Source organism: Camarhynchus parvulus, chromosome 8, assembly GCF_901933205.1.
Source record: "Camarhynchus parvulus chromosome 8, STF_HiC, whole genome shotgun sequence".
In the NCBI taxonomy this organism is placed as follows: domain Eukaryota; kingdom Metazoa; phylum Chordata; class Aves; order Passeriformes; family Thraupidae; genus Camarhynchus; species Camarhynchus parvulus.
Window position 1 is genome coordinate 26,447,565 of NC_044578.1, and position 23,920 is coordinate 26,471,484.

General features: G+C 50.5%; 2 protein-coding genes across 2 annotated transcripts in view; one reads left to right on the plus strand and one right to left on the minus strand.

Moving 5' to 3' along the window:
* The window catches only part of PAPPA2 (pappalysin 2), an 87,816-nt gene extending 78,909 nt beyond the window's left edge, over positions 1-8,907 (plus strand). Inside the window, 2 exon segments of the mRNA XM_030952967.1 lie at positions 5,525-5,623; positions 8,827-8,907. Coding sequence (XP_030808827.1) covers positions 5,525-5,623; positions 8,827-8,901 — 174 coding nt within the window. The 3' untranslated portion in view covers positions 8,902-8,907.
* Positions 8,908-13,399: 4,492 nt separating this feature from the next.
* ASTN1 (astrotactin 1) overlaps positions 13,400-23,920 on the minus strand; it is a 63,497-nt gene continuing 52,976 nt past the window's right edge. Inside the window, 5 exon segments of the mRNA XM_030953546.1 lie at positions 13,400-17,171; positions 21,916-22,099; positions 22,592-22,692; positions 22,801-22,936; positions 23,265-23,416. Coding sequence (XP_030809406.1) covers positions 16,937-17,171; positions 21,916-22,099; positions 22,592-22,692; positions 22,801-22,936; positions 23,265-23,416 — 808 coding nt within the window. The 3' untranslated portion in view covers positions 13,400-16,936.

Genomic DNA, 23,920 nt, shown 5'->3' on the forward strand with positions numbered 1-23,920 from the left:
CTAGCCCACCACTGAAATGTTCATTCAGATATATGGAGAATGTTCTCAAGCAGCAAGCCTCTGTTTCTGTAGTGAGACTTGGGGAGAAGACATTGGGGCTGGAGGAGATGTTTCTGGAGACCTGAGATGTGGTATAAACAATCTGCATGCTTAGCTGATGAGTGGCTCAGGAGCATCTTCAGGCTCAGAAGGAGTTGGATTTTCTCTGTTTTGCTTTCTGTCCATGTCTGAGGTGATGGGGCAGATCCATGATGTCTCCAACAGGCATGTACCTCCAAGGGACAGCTGCCACAGTTCAAAAGGAGCAGAGGGATGGCTCAGGGGACAAAAACTGGAAGACATGAAAATGGACAATGAAGCACTAAGTCCATAGGATTTTGTTTCTCTTTTCAGGCCATTTGGTCCCAGGTTCCTGTTTCCAAATATTTAGAGGTCTCTTCCTTTGTGTAGTGCTCACCCTGCCTCCCTCTTTACAATGGGCCAGGTAGACCTTGCTCGCTGTTCAGGGTGGCTCAGGGCACAAAAACATCCCAAAAAACTTCCTGAGCATAAGCCAAACCTGTTCCCTCTCTGTCCCTCTCTGTTTTTCAGAGCTGATTTCCTCCTTGTGCCAAAGAGCCTCCAAAAAGAGAGAAGGAAAGTGAATGTGCTTGGGGGTGTCAAGGGGGGGAGGAAAAATAAAATAAAAGACACTGCAACAGAGAGAGGGCCAAGAAAAATATTTAATCCAAACAATGAACATTGTCATTTCCTCCCACAGTCTGCATTCCCAGTCAACTTCCCTGGGCAAGCAGGGAGAGCCAAGAATGACCGGGCTCTCTGCCTCACCAGCGTGGATGTGTGTAAGGAAAGGGATGTGTCCTGGGGACACGCTGCTGGCATCACTTTAGCCAGCTCCTGTCACATCTCTGGCTTTAAGGACTGACAGTTTTCTGCAGGGGAACAGTGGCTTGGAAGGATGTTGGAGGGATTGGGACAGGGATGGGAGGGAGAATTTTCAGGGACCCCAGCTGGGATGGGGATGTATAGAGGCTTTAAGTGAACCAGATGTTTAACAAGGCTTTGGGCACTCTTCAAGTCCTCCCAGGGACCTCCCAGAGCTTTTGGAAAGATCTTGCTGGTGACTGAGGTGGGGAGGAAGGGGAGACATCCGGCAGGGAGAAGCTGCCCTGTGCTTCTCCAAGGGCTACTGCAGCCTGTCCATCCTTTCCTGTATCCACACATCCTGCCTGTTCCTGCCTGCCACGGGCAGCACCTTCACCTGGGACACGGCTTCTCTTGCATGCCTGAGACCTCTGCAGCTGTAGCACTCTCTGGGGCACCTCAGGTTCATGTCCTGTGGCTCTGTGAGGCCTGGTTTGGGCTGACATGCCCCTGCCACCAGAGGCATGGGGTTTCCAACTCCTCTTCCCACCACCAGTGACTCATCGGTCCCAGGAGCAGAATTACCGGTGGTGAAGCTGATGCACAAGGCATGAGTCTGAGGGCAGCAGCAGCAGCTTTTCCAGGGCTGGTCCCTGCCCAAATGGTGGTTCCCCTGTTTCTCTGGGGCTGCTTTCAAAGTGACAGCTGAGGAGAGCAAAAACACATGCATCTTCTCAGCCACGTGGTTGAATTAGCATGCAAACGGTCTGAGCTTGATGCCCAGAATACCAATTCCCAAAGGGAAAAATGACACCAAAATTCATGCTGACTTAGAAGCTCCGTGAAAGCAAACTATGCACCCTCCTTGGATGGATCAGCAGAGTCACAAAGCCCAGGACCAGTCTGGGAGAAAGCATTTTGCTTCTTAAGGCTGGACTTGACTCCCTGAGACTGGACTCTAGCTTTTCAATGGCTGTGTACGGATAGAAATGACAAGCACTTTCCATCTCAGTGGCAGATCAGGGGAGTCTTTCAGCTCCTCAGTTACACAGTTGGCCAGGTGAATGCTGGTTTGTTTTTTTTTTCCTTTTTTCCACGTTCTTCTAAAACATCTGGAACGGGGCATGGCCAAAAGCAAGATGCTGGGCCGTCAGCTGTGCTCAACCAGAGCAAAACCTGCATTCCTGGAAAATAATGTGTAGCACTGAAATATGTCCAACACTGATGTGATCTGTGATTGAGTCTTCATGATCCACCTTTCCCTCACCTGTTGCACCCTTTTGTGCTCTTTCACACTGAATTAAACTGTGTAAGGTAGATCTGAAGAAAAATGCCTGGATGCTGCCACCTCACTGATGGCACTGGGCACTCCCTGCTGGGCAGGACAACAGCCTCAGGGATGGAGCCAGCCTGGGGACTCTTCAAGGGTTGTGGAAAAATACTGTGCACAGGCATGTTCCCTGCATATCTCCCAGCATCCTTGAGAGAAACTCCACCACTGAGCACTCAGAGATGATGCACTGGGATCTAACCAGTCCTTTCTTGCATCCTTCCTTTGCCTGCAATATTTTTCCCTCTTTCATTCTTTTTCCCCTTCGCTTTTTTTTTTTTCTCTCTTTTCATCTGTGCCTGCTCCCAGCTTCGAGAGGCTGTGTTTTTTTAGCCTATTTCAATTGCCAAGCCCTCGATTTGCCGTTACTATTTTTGTGGCGGCAGCGCAGGGCTCCGGCCCGGCAGTGCCAGCTGCTGCACCTCCACGTGCTGCCACACGCCCTGGAGCTCCTGTCTGAACAAACAAGGAAGATGGATGGCCCAGCGAGCGGGAGATCCGCTGACACAGCCCGTCTCCCTGGCTGCCTCGGTGGCACGCCTGGCCCAGCAGCTCCCCACCACTCAACACAGCACACAGCCGCTGCTGCAGTTGCCTTATTCATTTTTTCCCTGTTTATACATTTCAACCGGCCCACCACCCCCTCCCCCCAGTGGAGGATGGGTATTCTGGCAGCTGAGATCCAGCTGACCATTTCCCTGGATCTCATCCATCACCTTCATGTGGCACAGCTGGGCATTGGTGTTTTCCTTTTTCTTGACAGCATCTTAAAACATCATCAGGTGTTTTTGCGAGTTGCAGACGTGAGCAAATCGCCTTCTCCCACCACTGGCATTGCTTTCTGTAGAGCCACACGTCTCCAGCACAGGCTCAACAGACTCTGTATGGGGTCTGCTCTCTCACATTGCCTGCCCTTAGTAGATTGCATTGCCTGTGTCCTCCTTTGCCATGATTCCTGCAAAGCCAAAATGAGACTGAGGCAAGTACAAGAGCTCCTGTGCCCTTGAGGGTAACCAGCACCTTACTTTGTTCTTTCTGCTTGCAAAGACAAAACCCTGTGGAGGTTCTCAGTAAGGCAAAGGCACAGGAGTCACCGTGTTCTCCAAACACAAGGCAAGGAGCGGGGACAGAAATCCCCAAACCCTGTGCCTGGCTCTCCTGAGCCTCGAGTCCAATTAGTCACTTTTTATTTTCCCTTCATGTGTTTTTCCAATGTAATTTGGAGCATGAGTTGTTAAGTTTCCCCAACAAGTGTTGCCATAGGAGCCTGTATTTGTTTAGGGTGGGGTACGGGCTCTGGCTGGGTGAGAGGAGGGGGCAGTTAGCCCTGATAGGTGTAGTGAGAGACAGGGAGCCTCTCCTTCCCCTTGCTCTCCGTGCCTCTGTCCTCCCCCCACCTTGCACGCAAGATCTGGAAATCGTTTCAGACCTGAGCAGCCGGGATGGGCAAACCTCCCCATAATTGTATGGAAACTACCAAAGCGACGGGTGTTGTTTTGCCAGTGAGTCATGACATATGGAGCAAAGCTCAAGGAAAAACTCCACCGTGTGGAAGGCTGCAAAAGCAAATCACACCCAGAAGAGCCTTCCCCTGCCAGCGGCCCTGGCCAGTCCCAGCTCCATCCTGGCACCTGCCAGCCCCAACATCCCTGCCCTGGCCCTCCTGGTGCTCAGAGCTGCTCTAAGAAACCTTCTTTGATCACAATCATTTAAGATCCACCCAATGCTTTTTAGTGGAAGAGGAGTGTTAACACTGTTGCCTTGAAGAAATTGCACCCTGGTCTCCTCTGGATACCGTTTGTGACAGCAATGATTGGAGTCAAATCCCTTCTTGTTTAGGAGTGAGCTACCTAACTGGGCTGTGCCTCAATTTCCCAGCTGTAGGAAGGTGTGCTTTTTCTTCTGCTCTTCCAAAATCTTCCAGGCTACTGCGATCTCTCTGTGGCTGCCTGAGTTTGGCCTGTGGCCTGTGCTACTGATAGCAGAGACCAGACTTGGTGGTTTGCCATAATCCCTGCTGCTACTTCCTAAAGTGTTATTAGCCTGTGTTGAGCCCATTTCTCTTCCTTTTGAGTCACAAGGACAAAAAGCCACATGGGTTCTCTGGTTTTGGCATGGTTTTTTCATGTGAATTACTGGTATTATCACCAGGCCCACATGTTGGCTTTGGCACGGTGGATGCAGGGCTATTGCGGTGCAGTGACATTTTTCAGCAGGCTCTCATTCAGTTTCAGGGTGCTACATGTGAGTGTCCATCATCAAAGGCTAAGTCTGGGCGTTTTTGGGATTTCTGGTTGTTGTTTGGGGCCAACCAGATCCAATGAAATGGGTCAGCTGCTTCCATGAGCAACGGGATAGCCAGGTTTCCACCAAGAGTCCTGTTCAGTGTGGAGGAGACTCTGTGGAGACCTTAAAGCACCTTCCAGGACTAAAAGGGGCTACACAAGAGTCAGGGGGGCACTTTTAGCAAGGGAATGGAGTGACAGGATAAGGAGTAATGGCTTTAAACTGAAAGGGGGGCAGTTAGACTAGATGTTAGGAGGAAAATTTTTGAGGGTGGTGGGACACAGGCACAGGTTGTTCAGAGGAATTGTGGCTGCCCCATTCCTGGATATGTTCAAGACCAGATTGGACAGGGCTTGGACACCTGGTCTAGTGGAAGATGTCCCTGCCCATGGCAGGGGTGTTGGAATGAGATGGTCTTTAAGGCTCCTTCCAATCAAAACCATTCAATGATTCCAAGATTCTGATGGAAAATGTCCTGGAGGTCAGCCATGGTTGCTGGGCCAGTAAGTACAATCACAGAGCCCAAAGTGAAAGCAGCATTCCATTACTAATCACTCTATGAAGAAATGGCTTCTCCATCCTGTAGCTGGTTCAGTGGCTGCTTGGCAGTGCTGGTGTAGATTGTGATAAATAAACCTTGGCTGCTGACCGCTCCTGACACCTCCTTGTGAGTGCTTCCCGTGCATGGTGCTGGTCGCAGCCCTTGCACGGGACGCTTCTTCAGCCATCGCTGGCTGCTCCTCAGCCCCAGTTGCTTCTTCTCTGATCAGATTACTCATGTAACTAAACAACAATAAACTGGTTTTCTGAATGGCTGCTCATGCCATGTAACACTTCTGACACAATTCCACAATCCTCTAGCTGCTGACCTTGGAGCACCTGCTGCTCCATCCACACCAGCTGGGATATCTGGTGCCCTTTGGCTTTGAGGAAGGGGTTGTGTATGCTGGAAGTGGGCCCTGCTGAGGACCTGGGACCTCCACTTTTGGGGGCATCCTTATGCTTTTGAACAACCTTTCACAGAGCCTTCTTCCTCTGCCTTAGCCCTTCCAAGCAGACGGCTGGTGCGACACCATCAACAACCGGGCGTACTGCCAGTATGACGGCGGGGACTGCTGCTCCTCCACCCTGTCCTCCAGGAAGGTAAGAGAGCACCTCCCGTGGCCTTGGCCGGGATCTGTGGATTCAGGGGTGACTGCTAGCTATGTTCTTTGGAACTAGCTATGGCTGTGGAACCGAGCCTGCAGTGTAACTCTCCCATGAACGGAGAACAAACGCACGGTTCTAAACCAAAGCCAGCTGAAGCTGATGGACAGAATCGCACTGATTAAGAGCGGGGTTTGGACTCAGGCCAGTGGGATTGAAACCTCAGCCCAGCTCCCACTGAGGTTCATGGGATTTCCTCTCGTTTTGGGAAGCGTGTCCCAAAGAAATGACTTCCATAGGACATAGTGTTAGACATGGTGAGTCAGAAGTCACCTTGTGTAATTGAGCTGTCTCAGGGGATTTTTGCTATGATCCACTGGCATCTGCTACAAGTGATGTTTTCCTCCCTCTCTAAGGAGGGAAGAATAGAGGGAGCAACTTGGCATTGGGGTAGCACAGACCCTTCTTTGTCTCCCATCACAATCTTCCCTCCCACCTAACTTGCTATCCAGCACTCACAGCCCATTCTTCCTAATCATATCCAACAGCAAAACAAATCACAGGGCATGAAATAATTTCTCACTGCGAAAATATGTGAATTTGGATCTTCTCATCTTTGTTGTGGAGCTTGAATCATTTCTCCTTTCATCACGCATACATACACAGAGAAAAGGAAAAATAAAATCCTGGGAAGATCCACTTGAGATAGGAAAGAAGAGGCTTTACACCCAAGTGATGAGTGAAATCCCCACAACAATATCATGACATCTCGGAGCAAGGCATGGCCAAAATAAAGGATGGGTTCACAGTAGAAAGTGGGGGGGGGGGTTCAGTCCCATGGTTCCCAGACCCAGCTTGAATCCCCCACAGGTCCCAGATCTTCCGCTCAACAAGCCTCCAGCACATCCCTGTTAAGGCAGATGGAGAAATACAGGGTTTAAACATCAAAAAAAAAAAACCCAAAGCACTCCAGCCCTTCCTCTGCTGATCCAGTCTGTGAAAAATCAAATGTTTTCACAATAAGAAAAACTCCTGGCCCTGAGCCTGGTGTGTATAAAACCTCTGAAGAAAACTGTTTTCTCAGCTCCCATGGCTCATTATCAGGCCACTGTCAACCAGGAGTCAGATGCTCAGTGTATGCCCTCCCTCCTTTCTCTGCTACCAGCAGCTAAGGGGACACAGGCTTGCTCTGTCACACACAGTTATTGTAGAGAAAGTAATGTGAAATGAGCCTCCCAACCTGCACCTGGGATGTCTCAAAGCTGCACAGCTTGTGAATGGCTCTAGATGAACCCACTGCCCCATGGGAGGCTGTTCCTGCTCACAGAGCCTCCATCCTGCCTGGCTTTCCTCAGTCCACAATGCACAAGGACACTGCACCCACCTTGGCTTTTACGTTGGGCAGTGTGCAAGTCAGCTTTGCAGCTGAGAGCTTGGTTGAGTTCCTCTAAGAGGTGCAGAAAACAAGGCTATGTCATCTTTGTGTTTTTGTTTACTCCTGGAAGAGTCAGGAGTAGCTGACAGGTCCACAGGTTCAGATATGGATGAAAGGGGTTTTCTAATATTAAAAAGTAAAACTTTGAAACTAATAGACCAAAGTAAAACTTTAATCTGGAGGTGCCTTACCACTGCCAGGCCTAGTCTGAATGGCCTTACACCCATCAGGGGACACTTCTTCCCAGGGTTTGACATTTGGGGCACAAGATTCAACCCGACCATTGGCTGCAAAATTCAAAACACATTAACAAAAAGGAAAAGGCTAAGAACAAAACTCAGCTGGGGACAGGTTGTATCAGAGCCCATTCCTCAGTGAGCGCGGAGCCTGGCAGTGCCAACAACAGGGCCCAAAATGTCCGTTTGTCCACAGCACTGTGGAGAGGCCTTTTGGGGGGGCAGAGGGGTGTCCCAGGGCAGAGCTCAACTGTCCCTTTTGTTATAAATGATCAACGAGAAAGCCAAATTAATAAATGTGAAAGGTTTTATTTTCACGACAAAAATACGGTCCTCAAAACCCACAGCCAAACAGACAGCATTGAGCCTGGGATTGGCGCTGGGTGAACCTAGATCTGACCTCTGTCGCATTGGATCTCCCTCTGTTCACCAATGCTGTTTCCAGCAGGGCTATTTTATACAGTTTTTTATGCCTGAGGCAGAGATGCCCCGATTTCTTTTGTCACCCTGCATATATATGAAGTTTCTTTTTACTGTGCAGGGCGGGACAATTGCTGTTTCTTGGGTGGTGGTGGCCGCTGATCATGTCAGGAGAAGTCGTGTATTCAGATGTATGTTTTTGACGACTTCAGTTATCTTGACTGATGATATTTATCAAGTGCTGATTGTCCTTGGCTGTTCCTCGGTGGTTCCTGGGGAAGCCCATCTCCACACCAGCCACGTTCTTTTATTTTTTAACAAGGCATTCATTCATACTGCCACCAGGAGTTTTGCAACTTCGGTGTAGTAATCTGTCTCTGTGGTCAGATGGATGTTGGATGTTTAATTTATTTTACAATTTTTATTTCATACATTTTCCATCTAAGCGTGAATTACTTTACATGACTCTCGGAGTTTAGCTGTTAATTGCTGCGAGATGTGCGAAAGGTCTCTGTTTCAGCCTGCGCATCCGAAGAATGAGTAAGAGCTCTTCAGGTTTTGGTCTTGAAGTTGTTTATTAATTCTTATCTATAAAATTTTCTTTCTGCCCAGCTGAGATCTGCTCAGCAGGGCAGCCAAAGGCACTCTGACCGCCCCCGGGGCGGTGTTGTCTTTTTATACTACAAAGTACGTATAATATTTACAATTACTTTCCAATACCTATCACCTATGTTAGACAGTGCACTTCTATTCTAAACCAATCCCAAAGTGCCAACATCACTGCAGAAAATGGAGACCAAGAAGAAGAAGAAGAAAAGCTGGACACACCCAAGTTCCTCCATCTTGTCCCCAAAACCCCCATTCCAAAAATCCTAAAATCTACATTTTCACCCTGTGATAATTTTATTATTACACTATTTAAACCTCTGTGACTTTCAGGTCCTCATACAAAGCTGGTAATTTGCTCCACGGCTCAAAATCAAACCCGCAGGTGCTCTGGGCTGCGTGCCAGGGTCTCCGAGCCCCCCGACAGGGTCCTCAGCAACTCCGGACACCCGGAGGGATGTACTGAGTTCCGACACATGACACATTACACTTTGCTCCCCCAGGTGATCCCGTTTGCCGCCGACTGCGACCAGGACGAGTGCACCTGCCGCGACCCCGCGGCCGAGGAGAACCAGTAGCGGCGCCATGGGGGCCTCTCTGGGTCAGGCAGCGCCGGGGGAGCCGAGGGGCGGCGGCGGGGCCGTGGCGTGAGGGAGAGCCGGGCGGGGCATGGCGGCTGCGGCTGAGGGGACGGCTCCAGCCCACCGAGGAGCCCCGGAGGGCGGGCTGTGGCCCCCTCGCCGTCGCTGCTCCCTCCAGAAGCCACACGAGGCGCTCAGGCAGGGGTCTGGGGCCGCCTCAGCCACACGCTGGGCTAGCGCCCGTCCACGCCGGGAGCCCGGGTGCTGCCATGGATGCGTGTCCTGGTGCGGCTCCTGGGTGTCTGTCTTTGTCACTATTCACCCCTCTCTGCTGTACAGACTTCTTTTAGCAAGGTCGAGGTAGTTGTGATCTCTCTGCAAATATTTAAACTTAATTATATCTATATACATATATATAATATATATATAAATATATATTATATTTTCTTTGCTCTCGATGAAGCTGAGAAAGGGTATCCTTTATCACACACCCATGCTGCTGTGAAGTACAAACCATTGGGAAAAGCGCAGGTCAGGGCAGGAGGAGCAGGGATTTTCCCCTTCCTTGCTGAGCTGGAAGGAGGACGGAGAGAGAAGCCAAACACCCAGGCCATGCCAGGCAGGGAGGCTCCCACCTCACGGTGATTCGGGCATCTGGCAGGGACCGAGTTTTGCCCTTGGTATTTGCCAGTGCTTTGCCTTGTTCTTCTTAGGGCGTGGATCAGGATTGTGGGGTTGAGAAAAAATGTTATTGTGCCCTTGAATCATCCCAGTGAGCACAACAGATTCCAAGGGTACCACAGGCATCCATCACACATTATTTTAGAGCTCTCTGGGCAGGGTTATGTGTCCATGGGGATCACTGCATGGTCTATAGGAGCAAAGACCAGCATGCTCCCTCTCTGTCTCACTCCCCCAGCCACTGCACACCCAGCTGGGTGTAGAGGCCAAACCAGTGTAGCTGTGTGATGCTTGAATGAAGGATGCTGTGGTGGTCCTTCTTCTCTTTCCCTCACGTCTGAGCTCCAACTGAGTTGTGTTGTCAGCAGCTCTCAGAGGAGACTAGACCCTGTAATGCGAAAAGGACCAAAAAAACCTGTCAGGAGAGTTTGAGAATTATCTTTTCTCATTGAGATTTTCCTTAGTATTAGTATTCCTTATTATTATCTCTGTCCCTTCAGGCTGGACATACAGTTGCTGACTTCCAAGAGGCTCTTGCTCCTGTAGGCACTGAGTGAAAATCTGCAGATTCAATTCTGGCCTCAGAGAAGCCCAGCAAGAAACTCTGCCCCCCATAATTGATTTCCCAGAAGCTCAGCTTGGACCCAGCCACATAAAGGCAGCAATAGGGAAGGTGCTGGCTCCAGCTGGGATTATCACTGATGGTTTTGTGCTGTAAAGAGGCAGAGAAAAGGGATAGAAAGAGGAGAGGAGAGCAGAGAAGGGACCACAGAGTGGGAACTGATGGCAGAGTCCCCGGGTGAGCTGCAGGCTGGGACCAAAGGACTCCAGGCTGTGTCCTGCCTGCATGGCCTGTGCTGTTGGATACAGGCTTCCAGCCAGAGTTTGTCTGATGAACGAGTGGTGGAGAGAGGGTGACACGGTGTGGAGAGACCAGGAATTTTCAAAGCATCATTAAAAACAGAGCTTCCACTAGCTCTACCCCACCCTATTTTGTCAGGAATTTCCTACGGTTGTGTTTTACTGGAGGACCCGAGTAGGGGCAGAGGTGCTCGGACATCCTACCAGCATCCAGGCAGGAGATGCCTTGTCCTTCTCCAAGCCCTTTCCTCACCCCAAGTGTCCCCATCCACCTGGCCTAGGCAGAGATTAGAAGAGAGGTGCGGGACAATGAGCCCCACCTCCTCTTGGGACACTGACATTTTTGTTCTCATCGTGCACAAGTGACGCCTCCCCAGAATTCACTGTCACTTGGGCAGATAGCAGCAATATCTTGTCAGATATCCACTTTTCAATTAAAAAACAACCCCCAAGCAACCCGAGGAAATTCAAATAATAGCTGCCCCCCCAGGATGTGCAGCTTGGGCAGCCTGTCCTGCTCCACCACTGCAGGAAAGGGGAGATCCAGGGCATCCAACACAGCGGAAGTGGGGTTCTGGCAGCCCCCACAGGTGGGGACAGTGGGGACATGGAATGAACATCACACCCAGAAGCAGAATTTCAAGTTCCAGCATCTTGCCATGACAAACCCTTCCCTGCCTGGTCTCAGCATTACCTGAATGCCTATGTGTTTATGTACCAAATTTGTATCCTTTTGGTGTGAAAATCCTGTTTTTTTCCTCTGCTCACCTGTGTGTGCAGGGAAGGGACTGTGCCCCACAGATGGACAGGGGAACTGGGGGGTTGGGACAGGAAGTGCTGGCTTGGCTGGTAGACATTTGTGCTTCTTATGACCAGACAGCTTCTACATACTGAAATATTGTTCTTCTATAGCGACACTGAGCGGTTTTTGTCCCCTTTAGGGTTTTATTCACAATGGAGGCTGCTGCTATTTTTATTTTTTTGTATTTGATAATTATTTTTTATAAAAATCTATGAAAAATAAATAATCTTCTCATCCTCCATCTCTCCTGCCTCTTTGATTCACCCAAAAGGGGGCCAGGGAGGTGGTTTGGTCCGACATATTCTCCTCTTCCCAAATCAGAAACTCTCCCAGAACAGTCACAGCCCATCTGGAGATTTCCTTCAGGTTTTGGGGTGTGGGGGGACACTCACCTCCAGTGCCACCCCCTAATTCAAGGCTGCCACCCAGGCAGCTTTTGCTGTGCCACCAGCTGCAAGAACACTTTGGCAGAAGGTCTTCTCCACGTTGTGCCACAAACTGGTCACTTTCTGTAATTGATCCACTTAAAATGGAGGGATGTGTGTGTTTGTGTGTGTATGTTCACATCCCTGGGGATGGGGAGCAGAAGGTGGCCGACACTAGAGCCAGAGGACCATGTGGTATCCTGGCAAGAAAGTTAAAACCCAAGACAATAAAGTTGCTTTAGATTTGAGGATTTTTTTTCATTGTTTTCTTCAGTGACCAGGTAAATTTTGTACCTGTGGTCTGTGAAGCACCAAAAAGCCCTTGCCCTGTGTTTAAACCCCATCCTTCTTCCTCCAGCCAGCTCTGATACTCCTCAATCTTTTCACCATGTCTGGTCTTTGCACAGGGACTCAGTCCCAGAGGAGGAACAGCATCTCCTGGTGACATCAAATGTCCTTTCTAGGGCAAAGCTCCCCAAATCAGGCACTCTGGAGAGGAGCCAACAGCAACCCTTCCAACACACACACTTTACCAAACCTTTCCTAAAAACCTACCAATGTGCTGGTGATGCACCCCTTGCAGTCCACTTCACCCTTTTTTGGAGTGGCTTTCTCCAAACCCCCGTGGATTGCAAGCCAGATGACTCCTGAGAAGATTGTGTGATGAGCCAGTTGTGCTGAGATATTGACAGAGCAGTTTAGGCTTGCAGCTGCACACCCTGCTGCCACACAGACCCTCTCCTCTTCCTCCTACTCCTCCTCCTCCTCCATCTCACTCTATAGCCACAGCTTATTTTGCAATGAGATGATGGTTAACTGCATGGAAAATAGCAGAAGGAAAGTATTGGATGTATTTTTAGCTTATTTTCCTGCAATTTAGCACTGGGAAAAGAAAAAAAAAATCAAGTTGTTCCATGAGACTTATTGAAGTCTGGTTTCCTATGGATTTGTGTGCTATAGTCCCTAAGTCCTCCCCTGTGTCCTCCCAAGTGTCCTGCCTGTCTGTCTGTCTGTCTGCCCAGGCTCTCCCTGGGTCTTCCACCCATCTGGCAGGGTAGGTGGCAATATACACTGGGCTTGGACACGGGACCTGCCCTTTTAAGTCCTGATGGCCTGAGCATTAGACACAATGCAGCACTGTAAGTGGCTTTTGGCATCTTCTCCAGATCTCACCTCTGTTCAGGCACTGGTTCTCACATTCTTTGTGGGACATTAATACTCATGTTGCTGCTAGTCCTCTGTCAAAAGTCTGCCAGATGGACCAGGACATTCTCCAGGGATAGTTGATCACCAGACAGCACCATCTCATCCACCTAATATACTAAAAGAATGGCTAAAAGGTGGGCAAATCACCTTATATACAAAAAAGTGGCTTTTTTGGACTCTGCTTCCAAGTCCCCAGCTTCTGTGGAGGTTTGCAAATCAAGGGCTGAGGTACCCTTGCTGAGGATGTGTAAATGCAGTTTTTCTCCAAGAAAAGGAATGGCTGGAGACATCTTTACCTTCCCACATCCAGCAGAGCAGGTGGGCAGGACAAGGCTCAGGACACGGCTCCATCTGTGTGTGCTGAGTGGTTTGGGACTTGGCTAACCCAGTGGGCAGACAGGCTAATGCTAAACTTGTGTGAAGACTCACCCGAGTTCAAAGGCTGGGAGTGTTTCATCTGCAACCAAAGATGACATCAATTGGACCAAAACTATAAACAAACACTCCAGTTTGCCAGAGCCAGGGATTACTAACAGCTCCTTTTAATAGTCAGTTAAATTATCATCTGGAGTTTTACATAGTGGTACAATGATTTTTGTTGCTGTTGTTTAAAACCTTTTTTTTTAAGTAATCCAGAAGGGTTTTGTATTTCTTGCCACATGGCTATCTCACCCTAAAGCACCCTACTTTCAATCTACAGTAGTAAAACGTCACATTAGAGGTTTAATAGAACATCAAGGAACATGAATTGTAGCCATCTTTGTAAAGAAAAGGACCAAACTGTCTTTATATGTTAAATAACTCCACGACAAGGAAAAGGTAGTAATGCTATTACAGGGGTACGGACGCAGCAAAGAAAAGTTAACGACCCAGAGGTTCATCTCAGATGAATGATTGCTCATTAATTCAGAAACAAATCAAAAAGAAAGGGCAGGGGGGTGAAGGAGGTTGCAGAAATGGTTGGAAAGCAGTTCTCCCATTGTTGGCAGCTTGGGAAGAATCAGGAGTCCAAGAGAGAAAATATTGTGCAGGCCCAACAGTAGGACCCTGCAGCAGATGTGGGTGGTGTCAGCTCTGCAGGGAATCACAGAGACACAGAATGGGTTAGGTTGGAGGGGACCTTAATGAGCATTTGGTGCCAACCCAGCTGCCGTGGACAGGGACACCTTCCACCAGACCAGGGCACGCCTGTTTTGGGTGAGCAAGCCCCACACAGCCCATCTCACCAAGGCCAGGTCTACACCATGGGACAGCCCCCATGCTGGTCCCCCATGGTGGCTGCTGGCATTTGTCTGAGAGGGACTTGTGTGGTAGCTGAGAGACTTGGGCAAGAAAATCTAAGCTTGGGCAAGGTTCTGACTTGCAAAGCTAGAGTGAGGATACCAATAAGGAAGCGCTCACAAAGCCAGGGTCACTGTGGCAATGGCCCCACAGATGTGCCAGGCTGCCAGGCCCTGCCAGCACAGCAGCTGCAGGGGCACCACGGTGGGCAAATCAGCAGAGCCCAGCCCTGCCAGCAGCCTGCACAGTCTGTCACAGGGTGAGGGGTGCTGAGCCCCATCCCGCTGTGCAAGGGTGCTGCCAAAGGACCCCACAGGAGGGGTGGCTTTCCCCTCACTCTCCAAAGCCCAGCCCATGGAAAAGCCAGGACCCAGGGGGCAGAGCCCAGCCCAGCTGGCTGATGATGCTGCAGGGCTTTGGTTGCCCATGCAAGGGCTTTGAAGTGTCAGCACAGAAGCAGAACAGAAATATCTGCAGAGCCTCGGTGAAAATCTTGGGGCCAGATGAAAAAGTAACCTAGGCAGGTGTGAATGCATGGGGTGTGCAGGGTTTTCCTGGCAGTGTCACAGCAAGTGGCTGGCAGACAGCACTGCTCCTGTCCTTGCTGCTGCACCTAGTAAGCAATAAAAGAGAGGAGTCTGCTACCCAAAGGAGAACAGTCTGCATTTCACATAAAGGCCATGTACACGGTATTACTTGGCGAGAAACCAACTGGTGTCTGGGCCAGAGCAGCCTCCCTTCAAACATCCCTTCGAGGCGTTGAGCAGAGGTGCCCTTTGCCCATGGCTGGATGGCTGCCTGGCTGGAAGTTAAAAGTTGTCTCAGCATCTGCTGGGATAAGCAAAAGGATAAACAGAAGTGTCTTGGTCACGAGTCTCGCTAAAAGGAAAAGGAGTGATGACTCAGTACAGATCACCTGCCCATCTATACCTGTGCATGGAGGTGGCACTGGTCTCACTCTCAGCCCTAAGCCCTTGGCAGCATCAGGCACATCAAAATATAAGGACAGACACATAAGAAAAAGCCAAAAGGATCCAGGGGATTTCCTTCTTGCACAGAGCAAACGTTTGTCTGATCACCCCTGCCAGACACACAATACAGCAATGACACAGGGATGCCCAGGTCATACTGACTGATGGTGGCTGCTCCCAGCAGCTCCCCAGTCCAGGCCAGCTGCCCCTGGAGAGATGTCTGCCCATGAGAAGAGAGAGAGCAAAGCACAGTGTGGTCCTGCAGGGAGATACTGAGCTGCTGTTGAGAAAATCCGGTGCTGCAGCACTGTCGGCAGTGACAGGGTGCAGAGCGCAGCCGCCTCCCTCTCAGCACCACACAAATATTCAAGCCATGTCCTTGGCAGGTAGGAGGAGGAATGAGGCAGAAAATCATATGAGACAGGCTGATGACTGTTCCTGCCAAGACTGAAAAAAAATGAAAAGGAAATTTCTCTCTGGAGGCATCGTAAAAATCCCACTGTAGGGCTCTGGTCTTGTCTAGATCAAAGGTGCACAGCTGGCAAGTCCAGAGGTGCCTCCTCTGCAAACCAGGCAGGAAGCTGAAGCTAAAAGGAACCTGTTTTCTGCCTCCAATATCATCAGCAGGGATAGGGATTTGGAGAATCGTTTACTCTGAACCAAACCCAGTGTCCCAGTACAACCCCAGCTCTCTAGCTTTAAAAAAAAAAAAAGTTACCAGAGGAAGAGGCAGATGTGAGCCTGAACACAGGCAAGCAACACCCCCAGAAGCCTGTCCTCCATGCCCTCTCTGGAGCAGAACCTTCAGCACCATCCTGCACCACGGCATTGGGGTGTCTTGCATCCCTCTCCCCTCAGCAAGCAGAACCTGGGCTATACCACAGCTGCAAGTGTCTGGTGCAGAACATCTTGTCTGTGTCATCTGGCTGCTGCTCCCCTAGCTGAGTTCCCCTCAGCAGCAGCTTGATGTTGCTTCTAAGTTTTTATTAGAGTGGGTAAAAAAAAACCAAAAAGATAACAGAAAGGATTTTAAGGTTGACTTCCAAGGAATGTGGTCCCCCAAGAAGAAAGCTCACGATGTCCAGCTGACTACTGGCCCTGAGGCCAAGCTGCTTTTGTTCTGGAGGACTCTGCATCTTGGAGCACATGTGGATTTTGGCCATGGCAGAAGAACCTGAGGAGATGGGGTCACAATGCCCCTGCCTCTTTGCCCCAGCTGATGACACCACCAGCTCTGCCCACCAACAGCACCATTGTTCTCTCAGGTCTCACCCAGACCTCATGCTTTACAATTGCAAAAAACCCCATCCCAACCCTGCTGGCCTCCCAGTGGCTGATCAGCTCAGCCATAACCATAAGCATCTCAACCTGACCTGCCTGCCCTGCCTCCATTTCTGCCTGCATCACCTGCTCTCCCATCCTGGCTGTGTCACCACGTTCCTCCCACGACTGGTGTTGCCCACCTTTGGAGACAGTCCCCACAGCCAGGGCAGGGATGGGGCAGAAGAGGGCTGTGCCCTCCCAGCCTGCCTTCTCCACCAATGCTGAGGAACCTCTTGGCAAAATGAATAAAACAAAACCAAGAAAACTGGGTCCCACAAGACTTCTAACTAGAAAGGCTTTTGGCCAAGTTGAAGAAGAAACTAATACTGAGTCAGTCCTGCACGGAGCAGCCGGTTTTGCTCCCCAGTCCAAATTCTCGCCTCCAGAAACATCAGCAACACCCTCCCCCTCCATGGGTCCATGTGTAAAACCCTCAGAAACGCCCATGGGAAGGCCAGCCTGAGAGCAGGTGCCCAGAAGCCTCAGTAGTCCTTGTCACCATAGTCATTGTACAGGACACTCAGCGTCTGCTCCTCGCACGTCTTCCTGAGGTCGCGGCTGAGCTCCGACCAGTCGAGCCCATAGGGCTTGATCTCGCTGTAGCGGCAGGCCAGGTACTTGAGGGAGGAGCGCTGCAGGCTGATCTTGGGCTCCTGCAGGAGGCCATTGCACCAGCTGCTGAGGTCCCCCAGCTGAGAGAGGATGAGGCCAGCCTTCCTGCAGTGAGGGCGGGCGAGGGGAGATGCCAGGGGGGCGACAGACAGCGAGGGGTGGCAGGGGTCATGGAGACACCACGGAGAGGATGGCGGGGAGGGCGAGAGGAATGTATGAGGAGAGAAAAGTAAAGACAGTTAAGGACACCACGGGAGCTCCTGGAGGGAGAAGAGATAATGCAAGAGCAGCTGTGAGGAGCTGCAAGGACAAGGAGGGCTGGTGGGGCTGTGGGGACACACCATTCCCAAGGCAGGACTGCCAGCTAAATCCATGAGAGAACAGCCCCTACCCAGGGAAGAGATGCCCATGTCACCATGGCAGTGCTGGACCTGCTGCAGTGATCTTGGGACTCACATTTCACTGTCCTGTCCCCTCTTCTTCCACCCTGTACCACTCAAACAACAAGGCCAGGTTTGCTGAGAGTTTATTAAGGAGACAGTCACAGGTGTAGCTGTGAAACCCCCAGCACCCCCTGGGGTGGACATCACCAAGGACTCAAGTGGCACCACCTGTTGCTGTTGCAGCTACTGGACCCCAAATATCACAGGATGGAAACAGAGACAATAGCACTGTAGGCAGTGGGGATAAAATCTAAGAAGTGTCAGGCATGACATATATGGCCAGCCCAGAACAGTGTCACCATGAGTGTCCTCTCCATTAAGTGTATGTGCTGCATATTCAGGAGCTATGCTGGTCATCCATGGCTTGGTGTAGGAATCACAGAATCACAGAATGGTTTGGTTGGAAGAGACCTTAAAAATCATTTTGTTCCACACCCCTGTCCCATGGCAGGGACATCTTCAAAAACTTGACCAGGTTGCTCCAAGTCCCAGCCTGGCCTCGAACATTTCCAGGAATGGGGCATCCTCAACTTCTCCTGTGCCAGAAATGCACAGTATTGCGAGCAGCAAGCCAGGATATCACTGAGGAGGAGGGAGATTTAAGGGGAAAAAAATCCAAACCAGAATGTCATGTCTGGCTTGTGAGGATCTCTATGGAAAGTTGAAGGTGAGATAAGAATTATGATCCACACAGGATGCACTGTCACAAGACATATGTACAGTGAATGACACTCCTGCTACACAACTCACAATATTTAGTAACAGTTTAGGAAATGTGTCCTACAAGACACCCTGCAAACCAGAAGGAATACTGGGCCATACATCAAACCCATCCAAAAGCTCTGAGAGAGCAGGGGATGTGGCAGAGCTCCCTGGTTCTTTGCATGTGAATTTTGCATCTTCCAGATCTGGAGAACAAGACGAGGAAAGGCAAGTCACTGCAGCAGCAGCAGCTTGTGAAGAGCCACAACCCAGCCAAGGAAGCCTTGAGAGAAGGTCAGATGACAGAGGCAGAGCAGGTCCAGGATGAATCCATCTTCTGCAAGAGACATCCAGCACACCCAGGGCATCATATCCTCAGTGCAGGCTTGTCCTGGTAGTAAGGAAGTGCTAAATCACCAGCCTCTTGTATTGGCTGAGATATTGGAAGAGCACAGAGGATCATGGCCAAACATGATCTAAGCTGTGTTCTTTTAAAATTTGTCCTCTTAAAATTGTGCTTCTAATGTTTTTATCAAGAAAATCAGTTTGTACAGATAAAACACATTGCGTTCATTTTAAATTTGTCTCACACTTTGGGTGATCTCCAGGGAATGTGGCCACTGTGGAGGCAATGGATTCAAATGAAGCATCTTGAAGGTATCTCATGTGCCTGGAAACCCAGACCAAAGTTTAAGTGTCTGATGAGCTGGGATAAGTTTCCTACCCAGCTACAAGGTCAGTTGCTGGGTTAGAATAGTCAAGGAAAAGAAGATACAGCCCCTCACTAGCTTTAACTCAGCATCTGCTCAGCCCAGAACAGGCAGCAGTCACAAATCATGATTCTGAAGGGTGGGCTGGTTTGACAGCTCCAGGATATGTGTACCAACCACGAAGGAACATCCACTGCCTCTCCACACCTCCCTCCAGGCCAGGAATTCCTTGGGAGAGCTGCTTGAAGTGGAATTAATTTACCCCAAGTCCAGTGAGAGCCAATCTTGGCTTTCCTGGAGAGAAAACCTTGGATGTGACTGCAGCTCCAAGGGCCCAGTCTGGAGCCACTGAAAAGTTGTCCAGCTCTGCAGCCACATGGCAAGTGCCACTCCAGAGCTCATGTCCAGGGTATGCCAGAGAGGAAAAGGTGGTTAGCATGGTGCTGGCTCTGGAGACAGCCACCCAAGCTGGCCAGCCACAGAATATAGCCAAGCTCTCACTTGTCTTGGTCTCTGCATCTGACACCTAAGCAAGGTGCCACAAGTGCCTCTCCTCCTTGAGCATTACAGGTACCCTCACAGGAATGCCTGATATTATCCCACAGATTTTGGCTCAAAGCCCATAGGCACCACCAGACTTCACTAGGCTTTGCATCAAATCCAACTTCCACTCACTGCTTGCTTTTTCCTCCATTTCCTTTCCTTATGCAAAGACCAGGACTCTGCAGCCCTTCTCAGACCGTGAGGGAGCGATTTGCTTTCACAGCCTCAGACAAGTTATCTGTGCACTCACAACAAGTTCTGCTTCTTCAGTCCAGCAGCCAGCACTGCCAAGAAGGGAGCTGAGTGTGCCACAAATGAGCAGAGTAGGAGGTGTCCTGGATGTGTGGAGGAGGAGGGACATGGTAGAGTCAGTCGTGTGGGTCCGCATCCCCGACTTCAAAGGAGCATCAGCAACAGTCAAACAAACACTGTCTGCTGGCTAAATAATGTCATCTGCAAGTGATTTGTCCTGTCACCACCAGTCTGGGTGCTTCGCCCTCGCAGACGATCAAACAGGAGATCTGCTTTCCAAGATTTGTCATCACCAGAGCCCGCTGCAGCTGCCTCAGTGCCTCTTTCCAAGGAGCGCGAGCTGCAAACACTTCATCAGCGACTTGCGTCATCCTACCCGAGCACTCCAGCGTTTCCAGAGGCTGCAATTAACCCTCTGGCTCATAGATGCACACAGAAAATGGCATCATTTGGGTAATTCAGTGGCATTTCTGGCTGCTCCATGGCAATGCTTCTGCCCTGTGGGGCTCAAGGAGGCAGCTTCCACCCCGTGTTCTGGCTGGTGCTCACTGGGGCAGGAGCAGCAGTGGCAGCACTCAGCCTCGGTGATGGCAGCGGCTCCGTGATGACTCCAGTCTGTCACGTAAGGAATTTTATGTGTTCCTCATGCAAATCACCACAACAGATGTCAGATGGTCTGTGCAAACTGGGGCTGGATTTCACATCTGGCAATGGAGACGGAGCGGCATCATCACAGCTGGGATCAAGACAAAGGTGAGACTGAAGTCCAAGCCTGCTGATCCCACTGGGTGTCGGGGGAATGAGGCAACCCTGGGCAGAGGAGCTGCTGGGAGCCTCTGCCCTAAAAAATCTCTATGTGCTGCAATGCTGCTACTGAGCTTTGAGGTTGTGCCTCAAAGAGCTCACATGTCTTAGGACATAAATGGGAAAAGGGAAAAGAAAGGAGACCCCACCTCTACTCCAGGGCATGGAGGGCCTCCTCAGAGTTTCCCACCAGAGCTGTGCCAGAGACAAGTCCAATGCACTAAGTGCAAGATGGGCACAAGCTACTTGCTGAGTCTGACTGCCTAGCAGAGGTTTGGAGGACACAGAATGTACATGGAGAATCTCCTGTCCTCTGCTAGAAGAACACAAGTGATCACCTGGAGAAGCAGGGCTGGAAGACAGACAGTGGTGAGACCAGCAAGAGGAGGGCTGGGGCACGGTGTAAGGCAGAGGCCATGGATTCCATACATAGGAGCTCTTGTTGATGTACATTTGAAAGTAACCCTGATTTCCAGATGAGGTCACAGCTCTGGTTGTTTGGAGGCCAGATGCTATGAAACACCACTGCAGCACACGCAATCTCTCAGCCCAGCCTGCTGAACGGACTGGAAATATCCACATGACTGGGAAACCACGCAGACTAAAGCAGATGTTGAAGGACATGGGGAGAAGGGAACATCTGACTATCTCCACAAGCCTGGGACATTCTCAGGCAGCTGGAGGGGCTTCAGCGACCTGGAGAAGCCTGAAGAGAAGACATGGTGCTTACTCAGGCACAAAGAGACTATTCTAGACAGGAAGAGCTCAGGACAACCTCCTCCAAAACCTGCTGTGGCAGCTCAGCACTGCCTGGGCACCAAAAACACTCGTGTCACCCCCCACAACCTCAGATGTGGATCAAAAGTGAGGAAATGCACAATTCAGACCTAAAGTCAGTCCTCTGCCTGCTGGGGACCACAAGCTGACAGAGTTCAGCACACAGAGGTGCATTCACCTCAAGACAAAGCTCAGGAAAAGGCAGAAAGCAGAATCCAATCTCCATCCCTCAAAGGTGTGTTATTTTTCCAAGACCTTCTGCCTTTTTGCTTGTGGCATCAGCTGTGAAGGAAAAAAGAGAATCCCACCCCTTTGCCACTCTGCCTAGCATGAACATGTCAGGCCAGACTCCAGAGACAGGACAGGGCTGATGGGATGGACAGCAGGGTTGGATTGACAACAGTCAACCACTTTCCACCTTGTCCTATGTTAATGGTCCTTGCACATGCACAGCATCCAGCAAAATAGAAACGCCACTGTGACACTCTGAGGTCTATCATCCATCATGATATCACGAGATTTGCTGAAGAGATGCCTTCCTGGTGAGCACTATCCCTGAGGGACAAGCCTGCTGGTGGGCAGGCCTGCCTGCTTAGCCAGCTCAGCTCCCAAGCCTACCTGGGCCCCAGCTCGTCCTCACAGCGCCAGGTGAACTCCCCAAAGCTCTCGTAGTGCTGGTTGTAGTGGTAGAGGACTCGGTGGAGGCTGGGGGAGCCCAGGTCCAGCAGGGTGTTGTAGGCTGTCTGCTGCTCCTTGCCACTCGTGTAGCCATTGAAGAGGTTGTAGATCTTGTCTGCTATTTCTGGGCAGAAGGACAGGGGGTGTTCAGTGGGGTGCAAGGAAAGGCATGGATAAAACCCATCAGGTCTAAAGCTCAGTTCTAGGGAAGCCAGGACCAGAATCAGTATTTGTCCACTGAGTTATGATTTACATCACATCAGGAAAAGGTCCCAACAGACTAGATGGCATTCCCTGGGCTCAGTCCAGGGACAAGATCCCAACAGACTAGATGGCATTCCCTGGGCTCAGTCCAGGTTAGCTTCCCATAGTTTGGTCTAGTTAAGAAAATAAACGGGTGATGCCATCAGGTAGTGTTAGTGAAACACCATTTATTCACTTTTGTTTTCAGAGAGGACTGTGCCTCCTGCAGCCCCCATCTCAGCCCTGCACACCGTGTGGCAGCTCCTGGGCCACTCTGGGTGAAGGAGAGGTTACAGCCACGACACGAGACATGTACAGGAACATGCTGGAAGGGGGAACTCCCTCTTGTCCCAAGCAGCTCCCTCCATCTCACCTTGAGCTTTCACATCATCTACCACAGGGCACGGTGTCTTGACGGTCACATCACTTGACCTGGAACGTCTTCCTGTGTTGTCAACTCCCCAGAGAGTGAACCTGGATGAGAAGGGGGAAAACCAAAGCTCTGGGCTCCCAAGGCCACATGGAAGCACCAAACAGGATCAAGATGTCAGCATTGCCACAGGCCTGGCACAGGGCACTCACATGTAGGTGGTGTCGGGCTCCAGGCAGCGGATGATGAGGGAGATGGTGGAGGAGAGTCTGTCAGGCACTTGGGCTGGCATGGCACAGGGGGACTTGGCACCAGAGATGATGTCATCCACAAAGCTCAGCACTGTCTCTAGGGAGAGAGGGGAGGATGTGCCACTGGTGATGGCACAGGGCTGGGGAGAGCCTGTGCCTGCTGCCACACTGCCAAGGGGTGCCCAGGGGGAACAAGGCTAAGGCATGAAGCTGGTGTAAAGTTGGACCCACTGCTTTTCCAGAAAAGCTCATCCCTATGGTAAGGAGCTGCCCCTTTCTGCAGTATGGTGGGCAGGAGAAGGGCTGCTCTCCCTTCCACAGGATATTTGATTTGGTGCAGCATCCCCTTGCAAAGACAAAGACAGAGGCTCTCTTCTAACACCTCCATCCCACTCTCCCTGGAGAACCAGGGGAGACCCACTCACCTGTCTCCACCTTGGAGTGGTCCATTCTGTCCGTGACCTTCTCTTGACGGAGGAGGTAGTCCACAATCTGCACCCCAATGGGGGGCTCCGAGTGGCCCCACTCCAGTACCACCAGTGTGCTGCTGGGCTCATGTACAGTGGAGAGACGCAGGCTGGGGGACAGTTTTTGCATTACTTTCTCACAACAAAACAGATTCAAAGCCATTAACTCACAGGGGATAGCAACCTCAGGAGATAAATTACGCTCCCTCCCTTTCCCCTCCTGGCCCTGGGCATGTTGGTCCAAAGGACTCATTCCTAGGGTTGTGTCGCAGACATCGTTTATGAAAAATCCTTTCCTTAGGATTTTTCCTCCTGAGAAGCTGAGAGGCCTCAAGAACAAAATGTAAACAATGGTTATCTGCTGCTGTGGAATGCAACAGGTGGATCTGTGATTGGCCCATGTTAGATGTTTCTAATTAATGGCCAATCACAGCCCAGCTGGCTCAGACAGAGAGTCCAAGACAGAGCCTTTGTTATCACTCTTTCCTATTCTATTCTGAGCTAGCCTTCTGAGGAAATCCTTTCTTCTATTCTTTTAGTATAGTTTTAATATATCTATCATAAAATAATAAATCAAGCCTTCTGAAACATGGAGTCAGATCCTCATCCTAAGA